This window comes from Camelina sativa, chromosome 16 (assembly GCF_000633955.1).
Source record: "Camelina sativa cultivar DH55 chromosome 16, Cs, whole genome shotgun sequence".
In the NCBI taxonomy this organism is placed as follows: Eukaryota; Viridiplantae; Streptophyta; class Magnoliopsida; order Brassicales; family Brassicaceae; genus Camelina; species Camelina sativa.
In genome coordinates this window covers 27,595,570-27,617,101 of record NC_025700.1, presented here as the reverse complement: position 1 = coordinate 27,617,101, position 21,532 = coordinate 27,595,570, and the positions used below count along the sequence as shown (strand labels likewise).

Genomic DNA, 21,532 nt, shown 5'->3' with positions numbered 1-21,532 from the left:
AGAAACCTTGAGTGTGTTCACTCTGTAGTCGTAAGCCATACCAAAAGCCCAGGCGTATTCAGTAAAAAAGTGTAAAAACCAGATATTAGATTTTACCAACTTGGACTGGATGATAATCTGATTTATGAATCCTAATATAAGATAGCTTTCTACTGCCCCTGACGATATTCAAGACAATGTACCATAAAGCTCACAGAAAACATGTAAGAAACGACATAGCAACTAAAGACCAAGATCACCAATCTGATAATAAAAACATTCCACTAATCAGATGAATCATATGATCAAAGAATATATAAAGCAACGGCAGAGCATATATGACCAGTCCACGAGTCAGTAATATATACAACTAAGACTTTAAAGTACTAGCTATGATTTTTAGACTCCAATCCCAAAACTCTACAAATAAAGTGAAATTAAGCTTATCAGGAAACCAAAAACTAAAGAAAAATTTGAAAACTAACTGCTGCAGTAATATATCAGAAGATAGATTCCGAGTTACAAATTTAGGCATTTTAAGAGAAACAGTTGAATCCGGATCAAATTGATATTTAAAAAGTCTGAAATTGAGGTTTTACGATATTCAAAAAAATAGAACCAGAATCCTTGACATGCCTTGTGATCTATGAAGCACTATAGATAGTCATCAACTCAGTCACCAGCTTCTTGTCCTCGTGCTTCTTAACATACCTGTCTAAGAACACCTCATTGCTACATATGAAGACATATGATATCGAAGGGAGTTCACTTCCTAGCAATCCTTTGGGTATGAGAGCGTTGATTACGTTACACCTTGGTACAATCCTCTTCTCCATGCTGTATCCAAGTACCGCAGGGTTTGAAACCAGAGCCTTTAGAGGCCAATTCATCTTCTTAACCAGTAACTCAGTCTTCTTTTTAATCGTCTCAGCAGACAAACCAATGCCCTGAGGAAAGCGCCTAACAACCATCGCAAACTCATCTCTACTGAATCCTAGGCCAAGATATGTTTCAACAGTGTTCAAGATCTTCTTCTCAGAGGGTGTCAAAAAGTTTGGCCACCTCTTGAACACTGTCCATACATCTCCCACATCAAAGCCTAACCTTTTATACGCATTGACCTTTTCTTCTATTGTCTTGTCGCTCAACCCTTGAACAATGGTTAGCGCTTCAAGAAACTTTGCAGAGGTTGGATTAAAACCCATCTCAACAACTTTCTTGAGGGATTCTTCAAACTTTTCTTTACCGAAGACAGGTCCATCACCAGAGATGAGCAAGCGGAATAACAACTTCCTAGGCATTCCCAACTCTCTCAAAACCGATACGTTTCTGATCTTGTTCTCAAGATTACCCTGTGGAAAAGATTGACATGAAGTCTCGTACTTGGAACAAGTCGTATCATGTAAAGTGTCTTTGATGAAATCATAGTACACACTGATGGTTTTTTGCCCTCTCTTTCCCAAGATTCTCGGAACTGAAGAAACAATCTCAGTGAGCTCAGAGCTTGAACCTCCTCTAGACAGCAAAAACTGAAGCTTTGGACCAAGTGATTTCTTAACATCAGCTAAAAGCAATCGTGGATAACTCGTAACGATGCTGGAGATCTGAGTATCTGTAAACCCATGCTTTCTCAAAAGTTTCAGAACAGAATCAGGATTTGACTTGTCCTCGAACCTGACCTTCTTCGAAATCGATTCTGCGTGGTTTTTAGGTAAACCCAATGAACCAACGAGGTAAGAGACTGTAAAGTTCTTACCTTTTAGACCAACACTAACAAGGCTCACATCATCAGCATCAGCAACACTAGCAGTAGCAGTAGCAGAGGAGAACGAATTAGAAAAAGCAAATGCATTACTTTGCATAACAAATCTAAGATTACGCCATTTCTGCAACTCACCAAACCTTTTTCCATGGAGTATCAGAGAACACATAACAAAACAAAGGCCAACAACTCTCTCTGTTTCAATCCTAACAGCATAAAGTCGAAAACTTTCTCCGAAATTACGAACAAGAAAACGAAAGAATAAAAATTTGGGGGATTTTATAATAAACCCTGCGTGGGGCTGAATTACTGGTTTAGTTTTTAATTTTTAAAAGGTCAATGTAGCTACTTGGATTCGAACCTGGGTCTTACCACTAAGTTACAGCTTCTTTTTTTTAATTTTATTTTTTTGAGGCTCTGCAGACATCTTTTGAAATTTCATTATTGTCATCATATATGCACATGCACTTAGCTCACTGAAGAACAGAATTAAACCCGGATTTGCATATACAGCTTCCATTGCGAATCAAGTCATCTTCAGATAACATATCTTCCAGTATGGTTCACAAGGATCTCACATTCTGGCATCACACCAAATGGATGCATATCAGAGTATATTTGTAATCTCGTTACTGTCAAAACAAAAAGTGATCGTACGTAATTAAAGTATACATATGCAAACAACAATGGTGGTATACTACTCTGTATTGATAGAGAATTACACTTTGTTCTACTACTCTATTGTCTTAAGAGCATTTATATAGAGATTTCCGAAGTAGAAATTCTTATTACACTAATAATAAGCAGAATCAAAGGTAAAAGAGAATAAATTCTCCTTTATAAAATTCAATTCAATTTTTCATTTTTTAAATGAGTAACGTTTCTGACAAGAGAAGCATTTATGAATTTTAAGTCACATTTGCCATTTTCTGAAATGAGTAACGTATGTATCTACAACGAGAAATGTTTATGAGATTTAGGGAGGGTGTATTCAACTTGACATTTTAAGTTATTTGTGTGAAATTTACAAATTATATGTTATTTAATCATGGATTTTAAAAAGTCTATTAAAATCCATGGTTATTGAACAGATGATTTAAAAATCTATTTTTAAATCCTCAGTTATTCAAAACAGTTTTGTGGATTCTAGAGGATTTGAGAGGATTTGCTTATTTAAAAATACAGAAATTCAAATTTCATGTTTTTAGGTGGCATTTGAAAGAAGTTTACAAAAAATCATATCAACTTCTCTAAAATCAATCAAAATTCTAAATTTCCTAAATCCCAAATTCTCCAAAATCATGGTTTGAATACCCCCCTTAATTCACATGTTTCAAAGTCTCGATTTTTTTGTTCGGTTTAGTTAATTTCAATTTTGAAAATATTACCGAAAATAACCGAAACATAAAACAGTTCGGTTCAGTAATATACATGTGTATTTCAGTTATTTTGAGTTTTGTTTTGCCAAAGTTGAACCAAATTTTTTTAGAATCTCGTACAATATTTTTTAGACTAGGTTAATTTGCATAGATTTTGTTAGTTCTGTTTTGCAATCTAAATTGGTTTTTAATACATATTATGATAAATCAGAAGCATAAGTGATGATTTTGTGATAAGTTGTAATGTCTAAGCCATCCATCAAAATAATGTTCATTCGGTTAATTAATTTTTTATATGGTGTGTTACTTCTTTTAAATTTAACTCTAGAAAATATAGGGAAAATGTGCTGAGTGTGAGGGAGGGCATAATCCACATCCAAAGCATTACACGATCTCAGTGTATCTCTGATAAAGTTGAACATGAAATAGTTTAAAATCATATATATTCTTGGATGTCTTCATTAAATCATATATATCCTTGGATTTCTTCACAACACACATAATTAGATTGTGGCGCCACAACAAACTGAGAATATGGAAGATTAGTAGATTATGGAGGAAAAGGAAGACAACACAGACACAAAGAATGAGATTGTGGCTCCAAACGTAGAGACATCATGGACTGTGGCAACCATTGCTGAGCTCGGCGCGTAAATTGACAATTTAACCAAAGTTATCGGCTTATCGCTAACAGCTTTGCAAAGGTAAGTTTTTTTTTCTCTATTCTTATTTTATCTTTTTAAAACTGCATATATTATTTGTTCTGAACCTATCTTTTTATTAGATCCACTGGAATATCTTAAAAAGGTTCGAGCAGAATTGGTCGAAGCTGTCCTGGCAATTGGAGCGTTTACTACAATGTCATCCCTTACCAACCCACTTGGAGGACTCGATGCTAAAGGATTTGTGTGAGGTTTAGAGATACGCATTGCTATAGGTGGTATGTCATCTTCAGCAATCTTGCATTTGTGCTTTTATATGCTAATTGGGCACAAATTCACAAACCGTTGGAGGAGCAAGAAGACAAGGCCAAGACATTGAAGATGAAGATCATGGTAGGTTGGGCTTTATTTGGCTTATAGTGATGGTCTTTTCTGGAGCCTTCATTGCAGCCTTTTGGACTGTTTATCCAGAGGATGAACCACCTGAACCGTTGTAGGATAAATATGCTATTAATCTTTATTTTTCAAATTATTAATCTTCTTCAAAATCTTTTCTAGCCTTCTTTACGATAGCATTGGCAGTCTCTCTCATGCGTTGCAAGCCGTTCTGGAGTGAAACTTTTGCTTCACCCTGAGCGGCCTCCATTCTTCTAGAATGGAGTCCTAAAAACTCACAATTCAGCTGCATAAATGTGTCCAAATCTTCCCTTATGCTGACCACCTTTGAAACTTCCCTTTGCTGACTTTCAATAGTCGCCGTCTGAGATCCTTTTGATGCCTGAGATACTTTTGATGCAAACGGTTTCTGATTCCCTTTCTTTTGGCATGCACTGAATAAGGTTGGACGAGCTTCAGGGGATAGAGTAAGGGCTGACCAGTCCAATTCAGGCTCTTTCAGAGTCTTCTCCTTCTCCTTCTTCACTGGGATGATTGACGACTTTTTACCACCTCTAGCTTTGATGTTAGGAGCTTCTACTTCCTAGACACCTTGATCACTTTTCATAGCTGTCAGTCTCTTTTGTTTTTCAAGGTCAGCTTGCTTGATCTTCTCCAACAATTCAGTATCTTGTGATTTGTCCACACCATTCTTTTACATTCCTCATCAAATGGGGAACAATGAAATATGTTTGTTCCTCTACAACAATTGATGATGAATAAAAGGGAACAAAAAGTGAACAGATATTAAAATATCTCTTAATAATATATGTATGTTGGTATCTAATAATATTCAAATATTTATATAAACATTTTCTGTTATATTAATCTTTAAATTTTATTTGAGAATTATATTGATGGTGAAATAAATTTAATTTATGTCTATATTAAAAATAAAAGAATATATTTTTATTTACTGCTATAAATAATATTATTAATTAATATTAATATTTAAATATTTACATATGAAATATAGATATTTAGTTCAAATTTTATAGTTTAGAATCAAATGTCAAATTAATTAATTTTAGTAAATTTTATTTACTATCTATTTAATACATTTGTTAAGATATTGATATTATTTAGTTAACATTCATCGTATCTTATTCTTACCCTAAACTTTTTCCATTTCATTTCAAATATTTTTGTTCCATTCCTCATTGTTTTTTTTTGTTGTTGTTGTTGTTAACGTCCTCATCATCGTCTAATTTGTTCACTTTCTTTTTGGTTACTTAATCACAGTCGAAAGCTAAGTTTTGTGGTCTTGTTTATTGTGAGTAGAGCAAAAATGTCTTAAGATATTCATTCATATAGCTAATAAATGAAATATTAATATTAGTAGTTTTCATAGACTTGTATAATATTATATTGGCTTGACTCTGAAGCTAGAATAGTAAATATGTGTGTTCTTTGTTTTTAAATGAGAAATGGCTTTTGATGGGGAGGAGCTCAATGATGCAAAGCAAAGTGAAGGGAAGAGAAAAATAAAATCAACAAATATATCAGACGTCTGCTGCTTGGCTGCATTGCTGTTTCTAGGCTACCAACCTCAGTGTGATTTATCAGAAAAGAGACTCACAATTACATTTTAAGTTAATTTTTCCAAATCAGATTGCTTTTGAAGTCAAAGATCAAGGTTTCAAAATAATAAAAGCAAAATCCTTGACAAGCCTTCTTATCTATGAAACACGGTCTCCGGTGAAAATAGCCATCATCAAGCACAAGCTCCTTATCATCATGGTTCCTCACGTACTTGTTAAAGAACTCTTCATTGGTACATACCAAAACAGACGACATTGGAGGGAGTTCACTTTCGAGCAAACCTTTTGACATGAGAGCTTTAATTACATTACACCTTGGGACAGTCCTCTTCTGCATGCTGTATCCAAGCATCGCAGGGGTTGTAATCACAGACCTTAGAGGCCAATTCATCTTCTTCACCACAAACTCAGTCTTCTTTGTCACAGTCTCTGCAGATAAAATAAGACACTGGGGAAAGCGCTTGGCTAGTATAACAAACTCATCTCTGCTGAATCCGAGGCAAAGAAATGTTTCAATGGAGTTCAATATCTTCTTCTCTGAAGCACCAACGCATTGCGGAAACTTCTTCATCAGTGAAAGGACCTCGTCTTCGACTAGTCCACACTTCTTCAGGGTCTCAATGCTCCGAACTATCTTCTTCTCCGAGTGATTCAGAAAGCTAGGACACTTCTTGAACATTTCCCATACATCTCCCTCAGAAAAGCCTAACCCTTTACAGACGTTGACTTTTTCTTCTATTCTTTTGTCGCTGTATCTGTAAACAACCTTAAGAGCTTGGACAAACTTTGAGGAGGTTGGAACAAAACCCATCTCAACAACTTTCTTGAGTGATTCTTCAAAATTTATTTTTCCACAAACAGGTTGGGCATCAGAGATGAGCAAGGAGAATAAAATCCTCTGAGGCACACCCAACTCTCTCAGAACCAAAACATTCCTGATTTTATTCCACTGTCTACTACCCTCTGGCGAAGATTGACATAACTTTTCATAATTGGAACTCTTATCTGCCTCTATAATCTCTTTGATGAAACCATAGTATCTGCTTATAGTTTTGGCAGCTTTCTTTCCCAAGATTTCAGGAACTGTAGAAACAATCTGAGTGAACTCAGAGCTTGAAGCTCCTCTTGACTGCAAAAACTGAAGCTTGGGAGCAAGTTTTTTCTCAGCATCTAATACAAGCAATGTTGGATAGTCCGTAACGATGCTTGAGATCTGAGAATCAGTGAACCCATGACCTCTAAAAAGACTCAGAACTGAATCAGCATTGCTCTTGTCCTCGAAACTGACTCTCATTGAGATCGATTCAGCTACTTTTCTAGTCAAACCCAATGAATCAACGAGGTAAGAGACTGTAAAGTTCCTACCTTTACGACCATCTCTATAAGCAGCAGTAGCGACAGAGGAGAAGGAATTGGAAAAATAAGATGCATTTTGCACTGCAAAACTCAAATGACGCCATTTCTGCAACTTTTTGCCATGGAGAATCAGAGAATACATGACCAAAGACGAATTCAAAGATTACCTAAAGACGCAGAAGAGCAGGAAGGACAGAACCCAGCAAATCCCCAATAGTTTAGAAGCGATCGCTACCCAACGCGGATGGTGAAGTGAAGGAAGAACGATTCACTCATCAGTCATCATCGATCAGTTGCAGTTGCAGATAAGAAAAGAACAAGCAGAGATCTTTAGGGTTTAGGCAAAACCCCTCTTTTAATTTATTTTTGATTTTGAAATTGTTGTCTAATACAACCCGAAACATAATACGGTTCGGTTCGGTTATAGACAAATTCGAGTATTTTGAATTTTGTTGCCTAAGTTGAACCAAAATTCTTTAGAAATTCTCTAGAAACTCGGATACCATGGGTTAAATTGGATAAATTTGGTTAGTTCGGCTAAGGGGTTTTAAGAGCTGCATCAATCAATCATTATGATAAACTAAACAGGAGTGTGGATCATCATTCTTCTCCAAATAAAAACATTTCAAGAAACTCAAAACTTACCCATTTTTCTAGCTTATAAGAAGCAAACTGACAGGTCTCAAGTTTCTATCAAGAACGATCAAATAGAGTTGAATTTGGCATCTCTTCATATATGATGGAAGAATATATATATATATATATATAAAGTAACCACAGAGCAAGATATTGAAAGGCTTACATGACTAGCTGTGATTTAAGTACCTCCAATCCTAAAACATTAAAGAATTTAGTGAAACTAAAGAACAAACACTAATTAAGGAGCCAAAAAGGCTTTACATGACCAATCCAAGAACTCAGGACCTGCATTGCATCATTCCAATCCATATCTGAATTTTAAATCATGGTAAGCATGTACTGAATAAACCACTTGATGATCCAAATCACAGTGATCAAATGGAGAAGCAGGGTTATGATGGAAGAGATCACAGTGAGACAACAGAATTGGTAAAAGGAACTATTTTTGGCTTTTTAAGTTACCAATCAAACTTCAACTTACAAGAATCTTCTTATCTGTCCTTAACATATAAATAAAGAACACTCTACTTGGAAATTGACTCTACACTGCTAATGGTTTCAACTTTCAATGGTCCAGACTAAAACGGGCACAAGAAAAATAAAATGGGATCAACAAATTTGTAATTTGGATTCATATGTCCCCTTCAGCTATTTGGCTGAGTTTCTGTTTCTAAGCTACAAACCTAAAGAGATTCAAAATGACAATTGTAAGCATATAGAGGGAAAGGATTCAGTGGAGGTCTTTCAGATAAATCCAATATCCTTTGACAAGCCTTATGATCTATGAAGCAAGATAGATAGCCATCAACTGAGCCACCAGCTGCTTGTCCTCGTGCTTCTTCACATACCTTCTTAAGAATTCCTGATTGGTATACGCCAAGACAGACGACATTGGAGGTAGTTTACTTCCAATAAGTCCTCTAGACATGAGAACTTTGATTACGTTACACCTTGGAACAGTCCTCTTCTCCAGGCTATATCCAAGCACCGTAGGGTTTGAGACCACAACCTGTATTGGCCAATTCATCTTCATCATCAAAAAGTCAGCCTTCTTCTTCACCATCTCTGCAGATAACCCAATGCACGGAGGAAATTGCTTGACCATCATCGCAAACTCATCTTTACTGAAACCTAAGCCAAGAAATGTTTCAATGGAGTCCAACATCTTCTTCTCCGTTACTCTAAGAGAGACAGGACACTTCTTGAAACTTTTCCATACATCTCCCACATCAAAACCTAACCTTTTATAGAGATTGACTTTTGCTTCGATTGATTTCTCACTCAATCCATAAATAACGTTAAGAGCTTCAACAAACTTTCCAGTGGTTGGATCAAAACCCATCTCAACAACCTTCTTGAGTGTTTCTTCAAATTTTTCTTTTCCACATACAGGTTGACGATCAGAGATGAGCAAGGAGAATAAAAACCTCTTAGGCATACCTAACTCTCTCAGAACCGAAACGTTTCTGATCTTGTTCTCTAGATTACCCTGTGGAAATGAATGACATACCTTTTTATAACTGGAAGAACAACTCTTATCAAGTAAAGTTTCCTTGACGAAATCATAGTATACGCTAATAGTTTTGTGCCCTTTCTTTCCCAAGAGTTTCGGAACTGTGGAAACAATCTGAGTGAGCTCAGAGCTTGAAGCTCCTTTGGAATGAAGAAAATGAAGCTTGGGACCAAGTGATCTCTCAGCATCAGCTATAAGCAGTTTTGGATAATCAGTAATGATGCTGGAGATCTGAGAATCTGTGAACCCATGCCTTCTCAAAAGATTCAGAACAGAATCAGGATTTGACTTGTCCTCGAAGCTGACTCTCTTTGAAATCGATTCAGCAAGTTTTGTAGTGAAACCCAATGACTCAACGAGGTAAGAGACTGTAAAGTTCTTTCCTTTCCCAACAACTCTAGGACTCACAGTAGCAACAGAGGAGAAGGAATTGAAAAAAGAAGATGCATTTTGCAATGAAACACTCAAGTTACGCCATTTATGCAACTCCACTGACCTTCTTCCATGGAGTATCAGAGAATACATGACAATTCAATGCAATTACCGAATCCGAAAACGAACAAAAGAGAAGGCAATTACAAAACCAACAAACTAAAGCCACAATCTTTGAAGCAATTCGACTAATCCCAAAAAAAAATTCAAACTTACTGATGAGAGGGGAAGAAGAACAAAAGACTCATTCATCTTTCAAGGATTCAAGTTTAGGTTAGGGGGAAGAACAGAAAAAAGAAACGATTTTTTTTTTTTAGGGTTTATGATATCAAATTGATTTTAGTTTTTACTAGGGTCTGCTGATGTCATCATTTGTTAAAAACATCGAATCCAACGGTTGCCAGTTGTTTAAAACATATCAATCTAACGGTTCCAATTGCTTTTATGGCTCTCTTTATGTTTGACAATTTGTTTAAGCTGTGAACATAATTTGGTTAATAACCAATGATACCCAATGTTCTGTACCTTATCATAATGAACAAAGCGAAGTAAATTGTGTTTACAAAGGCCATAATTGCCAGTGTTGTTATCTCTCTAATTCTTGAAGCCTTTTAATTCTAAAACGTTTAGCACAAAATTTGTGTGTTTCACATAACACATAGATTCAAAACTTCTTCAACAACAAACGATTCACCAAGAAACCATAAATTAACATTTAGATCCTATGACTAGCTAGCCTTTCTGATCTATGAAGCACAATCTCCAGTGAATATAGTCATCAACTCAGCCACAAGCTCTTGGTCATCAAACTTCCTCACAAACCTATTTAAGAACTCCTTATCAGTATTCTTTAAAACACACCCAATTGGAGGGAGTTCATTTCCTGTTTCTCCAAGCAGTCCTTTGGACATGAGAGTTTTGATCACGTTACACCTTGGTACAATCCTCTTCTCCATATCATATCCAAGTACTGCAGGGTGTGAAACCAGAGTCGTACGTGGCCAGTTCATCTTCTTTACCAGAAATCCAGCCTTCTTCTTAACCAACTCCGCGGATAATCCAATGCACGGAGGAAAGTGCTTGACCATCTTGGCAAACTCATCTCTGCTGAACCCTAGACTTAGAAACGTTTCAACGGAGTTCAATATGTTCTTCTCAGAGAGTGCAAGAAAGATCGGATACCTGTTGAACATCTCCCATCCATCAAAGCCTAACCTTGTATAAACATTGACTTTTTCTAGCATTGTTTTGTCGCTCAATCCCTGAACAATGCGCAGAGCTTGGACAAACTTTGCAGTGGTGGGATCAAAACCCATCACAACAACCTTCTTGAGTGATTCTTCAAACTTTTCTTTCCCACAAACAGCTTGAGCATCAGAGATGAGCAATGGGAATAACAACCTCTTAGGCACACCTAAGTCTCTCAAAAGCAAAACGTTTCTGATTTTGTTCTCCTGCTTACTACCCTGTGGCAAAGAATGACATATCTTTTTCAAATTGGAACTCTTATCTGCTTCTATAACGACTTTGACGAAATCATAGTATCTGCCTAGAGTTTTCTCCCCTTTCTTTCCCAATATCTTAGGAACTTCAGAAACGATCTCAGTGAGCTCAGAGCTTGAAGCTCCTCTGGACAGCAAAAAATTAAGCTTTGGACCTAGTGATTTCTCAGCATCTACCATAAGCAATCTTGGATAATTCATAATGATGCTAGAGATCTGAGGATCTGTGAACCCATGACTTCTAAAAAGACTCAGAACAGAATCAGCATTTCCATTAACCTCGAAGCTTACTCTCCTCGAAATTGATTCAGCGAGCTTTGTAGTGAAACCCAATGAACCAACGAGGTAAGAGACTGTAAAGTTCTTACCTTTTCGACCATCTCTAAGGCTCACATCAGCAACGGCACGAGCAGAGGAAAAAGCAAACGCATTTTGCAAAAGGTTCGCTGAATCTGCCAACTTACGCCATTTTTGTAACTCAATGGAGCGTCTTCCATGGAGTATCAGAGAATACATGATGATGAGATTAACCACTACGAAATTCGAATACGGAGCACGCTCTCGATGTCTCAACCACTCTCACAATTAGAATCTGAATCGTACAACAAAAAAAACGAAACAGAGAAGGAGAACTCTACATTTTCTTCGGCCGTCTCGTCAGACCCTAAAATCGCAGAAAAATCAAAACTTTGGTGAAGAAGAAATGTGATGCTAATTGCTAACCCCCTTAAACCCTAATTTCATAAATCAGGATTTCTCGTTTCTGACAAAAAAAAGTAAAATACAAAAAGTCTCAGTCTGTGTGGCTGCTGGGGTTCGAACCCGGGTTTCTAACATTAGTGAACTTTTATGTTACCAGTCGCAAAAGCTCAACAACCTAGGAACACCAATTGGATGACAATGATTTATGAGTTCTAATGATATGAGAGCTTTTCAAAGGACAAATCAAAGTTATATGATCCAAAAGCAATCCTTTATATGTAGAAATATTTTCGAAGTATCATAAGATGAGTTTGGTATCACCAGCTGTGATTAAACTACTCGAATCCCAAAAATTCCAAGAATTTAGTGAATTACTAGCCTCTCAGCAATATTAAACACTAATTCAGGAACAAAAAAATGCCTTTTTATGACCAACCCAAGAATACAGGGAGCTGCATTGCAATTATTCCAACCAATATCTGCAGCAAATAAACTCTCCCCTCAAAGAAACAAAAAAAAAAAGGAAGAATTTGAATGACAATGTAAGCATAAACTGATATCAGAAGTGATTATCCAAACTACACTCCTTAACGTTATCATGAGTGGTGTGTGCTTTCAGCAAAGATAGCCATCAACTCAGCCACAAGCTCCTTGTCACCGAGCTTCCTCACATACCTTTTTAAAAAAATTCTGATCGTTGCATACCAAAACAGACTGCTTTGAAGGGGAGTTCACTTCCTTTGTCTCCTCCAAGCAATCCTTTGGAAATGAGAGTTTTGATTACTTTACACGTACAATCCTCTTCTCCATGCTGTATGAAAATACCTGTGGGAACAAAAGGCACAGAGCGGCCAATTCATCTTCTTAACCACAAACTCAGTTTTCTTCTTCACCAACTCTGCAGAATATCCAAAGCATGCAGGATGGCATTTGACCATTGTCCTGAACTCATCTCGGCTGAATCCTAGACCTAGAAATGTTTCTACGCAGTTCAATATTTTCTTCTCCGAAACTCCTAGAAACATTGTAACTTCTTGAACATTGCCCATATATCTCCCACAGAAAAGCCTAACCTTTTATACACATTGACCTTTTCTACTATTGTTTTGTCGCATAATCCTTGAATAACACAGAGGGCATCAATAAACTTTGAGGTGGTTGGATTAAAACCTATTTCAACGACCTTCTTGAGAGATTCTTCAAATCTTTCTTTTCCAGATACATGTTGCCTATCAGAGATGAGCAAAGGGAATAACAACCTCTGAGGCACACCCAAGTCTCTCAAAGACCAAAAGATTTCTGATTTTATTCCTGCTTACTACCCTGTGGCAAAGAATGACACAACTTGGAACTCTTATCAGCTTCAAGAACCTCTTTGATGAAATCATAGTATCTGCTTATACTTTTACCCGCTTTCTTTCCCAAGATTTCAGGAACTGACGAAACAACCTCAGTGAGCTCAGAGCTCGAAGCTCCTCTGGACTGCAAAAACTTAAGCTAGGGAGCAAGTGATTTCTCAGCATCTAGTATAAGCAATCGTGGGTAAGCCCTAATGATGTTGGAGATTTGAGATTCTGTGAACCCATGGCTTGTAAAAAGCTTCAGATTGGAATCAGGATTGACCTTGCCCTCGAAGCTAACTTTTCTTGAGATCGGTTCTGTAATCAAACCCAATGAATCAACGAAGTTAGGGACTGTAAAAATCTTCCCTTTTCGACCATCTCTATTAGCAGCAGAAGATTAAGAAATAGAAAAAGCATTTTGCACTGGAACTCTCAAACTATAAACAAATCTGTACCTGCACTTGCAAGGGGACCTCATCCTCATGGATAAAGTCAGGTGTTAAGAATATGCAATGCTAATGAAACTGTAACTGAGAATCATCTAACAACCATGTAGAGGGACTAGGGTCATATTCTTTAACAACCATGTAAAGATGGAGCTAAAAAATTTCATCTCCTTGGCTCTAACCTTAACTGAAAGATATAACTAACCAAGGTTATTTATGATATCAAATCTGAAATCACCAATATCTTCGAAAACTTGCTCATAGGATTGATCGTAAGCTATCTGACTACCTAAGTTGCTTTGCTTATGCATTTCAGATAAAAATATGAATGCAAAGTAACACATATTTCCAAGTTCGTAAGCCGCTTAAAGAGTTCAAGGACTCAATAAAGATTGCATATTACTTTTTGTTATTTTCCAAGTTGGATTGCATATTAAAACGAGTCAGATCCACATCAATTGAGATTACAGAAGTCTATAAATAAAGCTCCTCATTTCACTTCCTCATAAAGATTCATGGACGAATCTAAAACTAACACAAAAACAGACCTTATTACTGCTCATTGTAGGATTGGCCGTAGGACTTCTGACTTTTTACCATTTTCCCCAGTGAAGATATCCATCAACTCAGGCCCCAGCTTGTCATGCTTCATCACATACCTCTTTATAAACACCTGATCGGTACTTGTCAAAACAGATGACATTGGAGGTGCTTCACTTCCGTATTTCATTAGTCCTTTTGACATGAGAGTTTTGATAACATTACACCTTGGGACAGTCCTCTTCTCCAGGCTGTATCCATAAACCTGAGGGATCATAACCAAAGCCTCTAGTGGCCAATTCATCTTCTTCACAATAAACTCAGTTTTCTTCTTCACCGTCTCTGGAGTATAGTCAATGCACTGAGGATATCGCTTGACCATCATAACAAACTCGTCTTTGGTGAATCCTAGGCTTAAAAATGTTTCAATGGAGTTCACAATCTTCTGCTCTGAAGAACAAATGCATTTTGGATGCTTCTTCAACAATGACAGAACCTCATGTTTGAGAAGACCACACCCCTTAAGTGTTTCAAACGTATGAGTTATCTTCTTCTCTGAGTATGACAAAAAAGAAGGCCACTTCTTGAAGATCGTCCATACATCAGCCACACCAAAGCCTAACCTTTTGTAAACATTCACTTTTTCCTCTATAGTCTTATCGCTCATTCTGTAAATAACACGCAGAGCTTCAACAAACTTTGATGTCTCCGGATCAAACCCCATCTCAATAACCTTCTTGAGGGATTCTTCAAATCTTTCTTTACCACATACAGGTTGGCTATCAGAGATGAGCAATGGGAATAAAAACCTCTGAGCCACACCCAATTCTCTCAAAACCGAAATATTTCTAATCTTGTTCTCCTTGTTACCCTGAGGAAAAGAATGACATAACTTTTCATAATTGGAACTCTTATCAGCTTCAATGACGTCTTTCACGAAATCATAGTACACACTTATAGCTTTGTGCCCTCTCTTCCCTAAGATCTTAGGAACTTTAGAAACAATCTCAGTGAGCTCAGAGCTTGAAGCTCCTCTAGACTGCAAAGACTGAAGCTTGGGAGCAACGGACTTCTCAGCATCTAATATAAGCAATCGTGGGTAAACCGTAATGATGTTTGAGATCTGAGACTTAGTGAACCCATAACTCCTCAAAAGACTCAGCACAGAATCAGGATTGACCTTATCCTCGAAACAGACTTTGCTTGAGATTGATTCAGCGAGCTTTGTAGTTAAACCCAATGAACCAACGAGGTAAGAGACTGTAAAGTTCTTACCTTTTCGATCATCTTGAAGACTCACAACATTAGCAGCAGCAGTAGCAGAAGAAGAGAAGGAATTGGAGAAAGGTGTTGCCTTTTGAACTGAAACACTAAAATTAGGCCATTTCTGCAACTGTACCAATCTTCTTCCATGGAGAATCATAGAATACATGACAACAAGGGCAAAGCTAATTACCGAACCAAGTAAATGAGTGGAAGAGAAGTAAGAAAAGCCACAGTTTGAAGCAATCTCAAAGCTTCTCCAAACTTAGGGAGAAGACGAAAGAGTAGACGCGCGAGTCCTGGTAAAGATCGATGAGTGTTCGAGTTCGAAACCCCAAATTCACAAAAATCAAAAATTTGGCGGTGTGGGAAAAAAACTAGGGTTTATGAGCCTTGAAGACAATTGCACGGACAGATATTGAAATGAAACATTGAACTTTATATTAAAGTTGTCTTCCAAGGTAAATTATTTTGTGCAATTTAGTTTTTTAGGTCTTTCACATTCTTAAATCCAAATGTACTAGTGGGTCAATGTTACCAATCACACAACTTTAACACATTTGCGGTATTTTAGGAGAAAAGATAAACTACTTTATTCGTTTTTTTAAATTGAACAAAGTTCAGCAGACTGCACTTAGTTTTGTAAGTTGGGTATTATCTAGCGTTATTATAAATAACGCACTAGATGTCTAGATACAAAATAATACTGATTTATGTTTAAATTTTTCTTTTGTAATTAACAAATGATTTTATGCTAAATGGATTATTTAATTTAAATTGTTCTAGATTCTCATTAATAAATTACTTTTTTGAAGTGTCTTTTTAAGAAATTCACATATGTTATAAATAACACAAATGTTAATAAATTATAAATAATGTTTTTAGTTTTGCATAAAATATATCTGCATAATAGTTTAGAATAATTTTTGGTATTAAAGGTTTGAAATAATTTTCCATTAACACAAAACAATTAATAATTTATAATTATATTAATTATTTATTATTTTGTACCGCTTATTCTAAAACCGCAATTTTGTTTTCACCAATCAAACATTATTCTGTACCGTTTATTTTGTACAAACCGCACTTCTCCCGCAAATATATTTCTTCCGCACGTACCGCAGTTGAACCGTACCGCACTATAATACCGCTTTCCCCGCACATCCAAAACCGCGGTTACCATTCGGAAGATCCGTCCAATGTGCGGGTTTAGAGTGTCTCAAATAAAATTAAATTTAACAAAAGAATATAAAGTAAATGTTTTTAGTAAGTAAAAACTATATATAAAAACAAATAGATACATCGAAGTGTTTAATGTGATATTTGGTGTAAAATGTGTGATTCTGCAGTTGAGACTATTAATTACATTTTTTCTGAATGCCCTCACTCATGTGAAGTTTGGGATTTATCTCCGACTCTAGTGTCATCAGAGAGTTTTCCATATGTGTCGGTGTACTCAAGTTTGGATTTTGTTTTCTGGAGGGATGTCTCTCAAGAGGGTGATCCTGATCGACTTATTCAATTACCATGAGTTATATGGGCAATCTGGAAGGCCATAAATAAATAAAAAATTCAAAATTTAGAGATCAATATGAATGATATAATTGCTCAGGGTTTGGGCGATAAGTTAGCTTGGAAAAAGGCGCTCTCTTTTACAGCGGTCATGTCAGCTCCATCTTCGTCCTCAGATGTCTAGGTTTCTTTACCTTGTTGTCAGATTGATGGTTCTTGGAAAGCAACCAATATGCATTCAAGATTGGGCTTGTGGTGTTGCGTTGATGAGGAGGGAACCTTGTTATTGGGGACCAAGTGTCTAAGACGAAGCCCCTCCCCCTGCATTCAGAGTTAGAAGCGTTGTTGTGGGCCATGGAGCGGATACGTGCTGAGTTACTCACTATGGTGCATTCCCCTGAATAATGGTCGTCCTTTTCCAACTTGCTCGATGAGTTTAACTCACATATTTTATGTTTCATCTCTTGGATCCCGCATGCGTCAAATTCGAAGGCGGATTGTCTTGCATGTGCTTCGCATTCTCTTATCTCTGAAGTTTCTTTTGTAAACCCGTTCCCTCTGGCTTGGGCAACTGAGAATTTCTTTTTAATTTATTGTTTGGTTGAAAAATAAAAAATAGATACACTTTTAGTTATAGAAAATAGTTGTAGATGAGTTCAAAATTATTAAAATTAAATTAAACTTAACAAATATATATATATATTTAATTTTTTTGGTAAGTAAAAATAATGTATAAAAGTAAAGAGATAAACTTTAGTTATATAAAATACTTGTTTTTTTGCTATAATACACTAACGTATATCCATTTACAAATCTATTGTCTACATTACCACTAAAAGTGTATTTGTACACACAAATATATTTTACTGTTAAAATATACTCGTTAGTCTTTACTACTACCACCAAATTGTCTTGATGAACACATTAAATAACATATTATATGTCTCTACACTTTAACATATTTATAGTTACAAAAACCATACGTTATCTTACATACTCCTATTTTATATATTACAATAGCAGTCTTTTGAATAAATTATTTGATTGGTGAAAAAAATATGAGACAATCTAATTTTATTTTTATTTTTTTACTTCAACAATCTTTTTCTTTATGTAAATGTGAGTATTTACATTTTTTTAGAAACAGTAATTAATTGTATAATTTTCATAATCATTTTTTTATCTCATATAAAAAGTAATCTTTTTTCTTGTAAAATTAGCAGCTTAAAATTAAAATAAGTAAAAAAATATTATAATTTCTAATTTTATGATATTTATATATATATATATATATAATTTATCTTATAATTATATTTTAAATAAAATAAGGTTTTATTTTATCTATTTTACTTTTTTATAAAACTTTTTTATGCTAGGTTTTGAATTTTTATATTTTTATTTTTTAAAATATTAATAAATTTAGAATTGACATGTGTCGATATCTGAATGATGCAATTGACATGTGTCACGATCTTGTTAATGAGTAACTTTGACATCAAACTTTATATAATCAGATGTATTAAACATTAAAAAATTGTCAATTGGATTTAAATCAGAGATTAATCGGAACTAGTTTTAGGAGTTTTATGTAATCGAGAATTGATAATGGTCCAGTGGTTTTCGTATGTACTAAATTCCCCCGGTCCACGGGTTTGAAACCCACAGTTCTTGTTTTGCGTTTTTAACAGTTTTATTAATAAATGCAAAATGACGAAAATACATTCTTCTTCTTAATCCTTTATGTCGATCTGTAAATCCTTGTAAATCCTAATTTCAAGTTGATTCTTCATTTTTTCACCTATTAGTCGTTTTAACATGTTATTTTCATAGTTTCACCTCTCATATAATAGTTCTATTAAAGAAAATCATAGTTAGAAGTTCAAAAGCCCTCAAATTTTTTTTTTTTGATATTTCCAATTTGTTCACTACAATAAGAAAAATATAAGATGACGTAGATAAAAAAACAGAAATGATAAAAAAATAAACTAAATATTTATAAGGTTATTCTATAACATCATCTTATCCTACTATATTAATTGAGAAATACAAATATGAAACTAACCTTATAAAATGTTAAAAAATTACATTGTCATGCTATTGGGTTTAAGACATATGTTTAATTTTTCAGTCAACATAAAAGGTCATTTTAATATTAAACTAATAAAATCTTTTAAATAATTATTAGTTTCCCAAAAAAATTATTTTCTCTTTCTAATTAATTATGGACAAAAATTAGGAATTATTGTTTTAAAATATAAACCAATCAGAATTTTAAAAACTAAGATTTTGTTAAGATTTTAAATTATGATTTTCCTATCAGCTTTCTTTTATTTTATTTTCAAATTATTTTGATTTATCATATAAATTTTATGATTAATAAATATGTAGAATTTTTCTACATATGTTGTGTTTTGGATTTTTAATATTAAATATATATTAATCTATCTGTGAAGAAAAAAATGTGTTCTATGTTTCACATTGGCGGGTTGGTAAAACTAAATTTATGATGTAGATAAATTAATAAAATTTATTTGCTCACAACTAGAATATTATAATTATTATTTTAAATATTTCACAAAATAATGATGCAAATACAACAAACAAAAATTATAAAACTGTAAGATACATCAAATAAATTAAAATACTATATTATTCTAAAATAATTAGTTTTCAAAAAGATATATTGTGAAATACCAAAAAATTGTAAAATTAAAAATAAATACTATCTCAAACAAAATAATAATATTTTTATTATTATATTATTATTTTTAGAAAAATGTTGACTCTCCTAGTCAAATATGAAATGAAAAGACTATGAAAAAGACCATAAATGTATGAGCTATGTAGTTAACAAAAATTAGATTTAAGAATGTGTAATAACCTTATAAAAACACCTAATCTACATCATCTTATAAAAACTAAAGTTTTATAAGGTTATTCTATAACATCATCTTATCAAATATGAAATGGAAATACTATGAAAAAGACCATAAATGTATGAAGTTAACAAAAAAAAAATTGACAAAGAACTGAAGTAAAGAATATAAACTAATATCACAACTATTTATGAAGATACCTAAATACATATGTATGTGAAAAGTATATATATATTACATATACATGTAAGGAGAATAAAATAAAATAACAAAGATGGAGAAAGTTCTAATTTATTTCATATTCTTTTTTTTTCATCTCCACCCAAAAAATAAACTCTCTTCTTATATTTAGAAAATTTAACATAGAAATTTCAAATCATCTTGCAAGTAACAATAAACTTATGTTCAATTGTAGATCTGGCGAAGATAAAATGACCTTACTTACTTTTCTTCCCTCCAATAAGGAATGGACAACCCGAATCACCGTATTTCCAAAAAATTTGATATGGTGCAACTTAAATAAGGTAATTGATTTCAAAATTATTTTTATTTTCTTCACATTCTTATAGGTTTCTAAATGTTTCTACAATATTTTCTCATTTTATATTTAAATGGTAGATTTGAAATACATATACTTTTTGTCATCATATTTTTTTCAGGGACCTAATTATGTGGAGCATGCAACGTTTAATGCATTTATCGGGAAACAAATTTTTATACATAATGTATGTGGGGGTAGAAAACCGAATGTATGTTTCTGGCAAGCGCAAGAAGATGGAATATATATACAAAATAATTCCGCGGCAACTTTTAAGTTTATGTATAAATGGGATACAAAGGATTTGACAAATATATGATTTTAATTAAATATGTTTTTCTCTTAAAAATATTATTAGTTTGTCAATATCGAACATATTACATATAATAATGTTACATTGAAAAAATCTTAAATAAAATAAAGGTCTTTTAATAAGATAGTTTTCGTTTAAAACCATGATTAAAAGAGCTGTAATTTATTAATAATTGTTTTGCTTGGTAAGATCCCTCCTATTAATTGAAAAGTATTTTAACAAAACAACATTAGTTTTGGAAAAAAATTACACCAAAATGCTAATGGAAAAAGATAAATTAATTCATTTGCGATAGGGGTAAAACAATCATTTAAGTATATTCTAAACGAATAAACGCGCGGATCTTGGGTCGGATTTTAAAATGTTTCAATTTTGATGAGTCTGCTTCACTGCCTATAAAAATTAACTCTCGAATTCCTCTAGAAAATGTTTTCTTTGATCTTCTGGTCAAAAAAAATGGTTAATAATATGCAATGTCACATGTTCAATCTGAGTGTGAATCCATACGAAATAAAATTCAAATTCACAAATCCAACTCGTCAAATTGTGCAAATACATACCTAAGTCGGTATTAAAACACCGTCAACAGCTAAATTTAACGCTCAACAAAAAAACAAAAAAACTCCCGTAACAGATTCATATTTGAAAAAGGAATTAGTTTATCCTTACATTTGATTAAAGATTTTCTCCCGTAATATTTATAATCTATACTAGTATTTTTGCATCACTTTTTGCTTAAAAATATGTTTATGGAAACATTTACCATTGGATACCGTGTAATGCTTATATTCATATCCAA

The 21,532-nt window shown here is 34.1% G+C and overlaps 4 protein-coding genes and 2 pseudogenes across 4 annotated transcripts; 1 reads left to right on the top strand and 5 right to left on the bottom strand.

The window, feature by feature from the left end:
- Window positions 507-1,963, bottom strand: LOC104752856 (transcription termination factor MTERF2, chloroplastic-like). The gene has a single exon (XM_010475114.2). The coding sequence runs from the start codon at window positions 1,908-1,910 to the stop codon at window positions 624-626; it is 1,287 nt and encodes a 428-aa protein (XP_010473416.1). The 5' UTR covers window positions 1,911-1,963; the 3' UTR covers window positions 507-623.
- On the bottom strand, window positions 5,821-7,450 carry LOC104752855 (annotated as a pseudogene).
- On the bottom strand, window positions 8,199-10,002 carry LOC104752854. Its single transcript, XM_010475113.2, has one exon. The coding sequence runs from the start codon at window positions 9,789-9,791 to the stop codon at window positions 8,535-8,537; it is 1,257 nt and encodes a 418-aa protein (XP_010473415.1). The 5' UTR covers window positions 9,792-10,002; the 3' UTR covers window positions 8,199-8,534.
- Window positions 10,219-11,941, bottom strand: LOC104752853. The gene has a single exon (XM_010475112.2). It carries the CDS (start codon window positions 11,714-11,716, stop codon window positions 10,445-10,447), a length of 1,272 nt encoding a protein of 423 aa, XP_010473414.1. The 5' UTR covers window positions 11,717-11,941; the 3' UTR covers window positions 10,219-10,444.
- On the bottom strand, window positions 12,273-15,940 carry LOC104752852 (transcription termination factor MTERF2, chloroplastic-like). The gene is made up of 2 exons (XM_010475111.2): window positions 14,240-15,940; window positions 12,273-13,560 (listed from the first exon to the last, which is right to left on the bottom strand). Exon 1 carries the CDS (start codon window positions 15,661-15,663, stop codon window positions 14,251-14,253), a length of 1,413 nt encoding a protein of 470 aa, XP_010473413.1. The 5' UTR covers window positions 15,664-15,940; the 3' UTR covers window positions 12,273-13,560; window positions 14,240-14,250.
- LOC104754120 lies at window positions 20,157-20,739 on the top strand (annotated as a pseudogene).

Excerpts from the sequence above, each read along its gene's own strand:
- LOC104752852 (XM_010475111.2), bottom strand. The coding sequence starts at position 15,663 with ATGTATTCTATGATTCTCCATGGAAGAAGATTGGTACAGTTGCAGAAA.
- LOC104752854 (XM_010475113.2), bottom strand. The coding sequence starts at position 9,791 with ATGTATTCTCTGATACTCCATGGAAGAAGGTCAGTGGAGTTGCATAAA.
- LOC104752856 (XM_010475114.2), bottom strand. The coding sequence starts at position 1,910 with ATGTGTTCTCTGATACTCCATGGAAAAAGGTTTGGTGAGTTGCAGAAA.
- LOC104752853 (XM_010475112.2), bottom strand. The coding sequence starts at position 11,716 with ATGTATTCTCTGATACTCCATGGAAGACGCTCCATTGAGTTACAAAAA.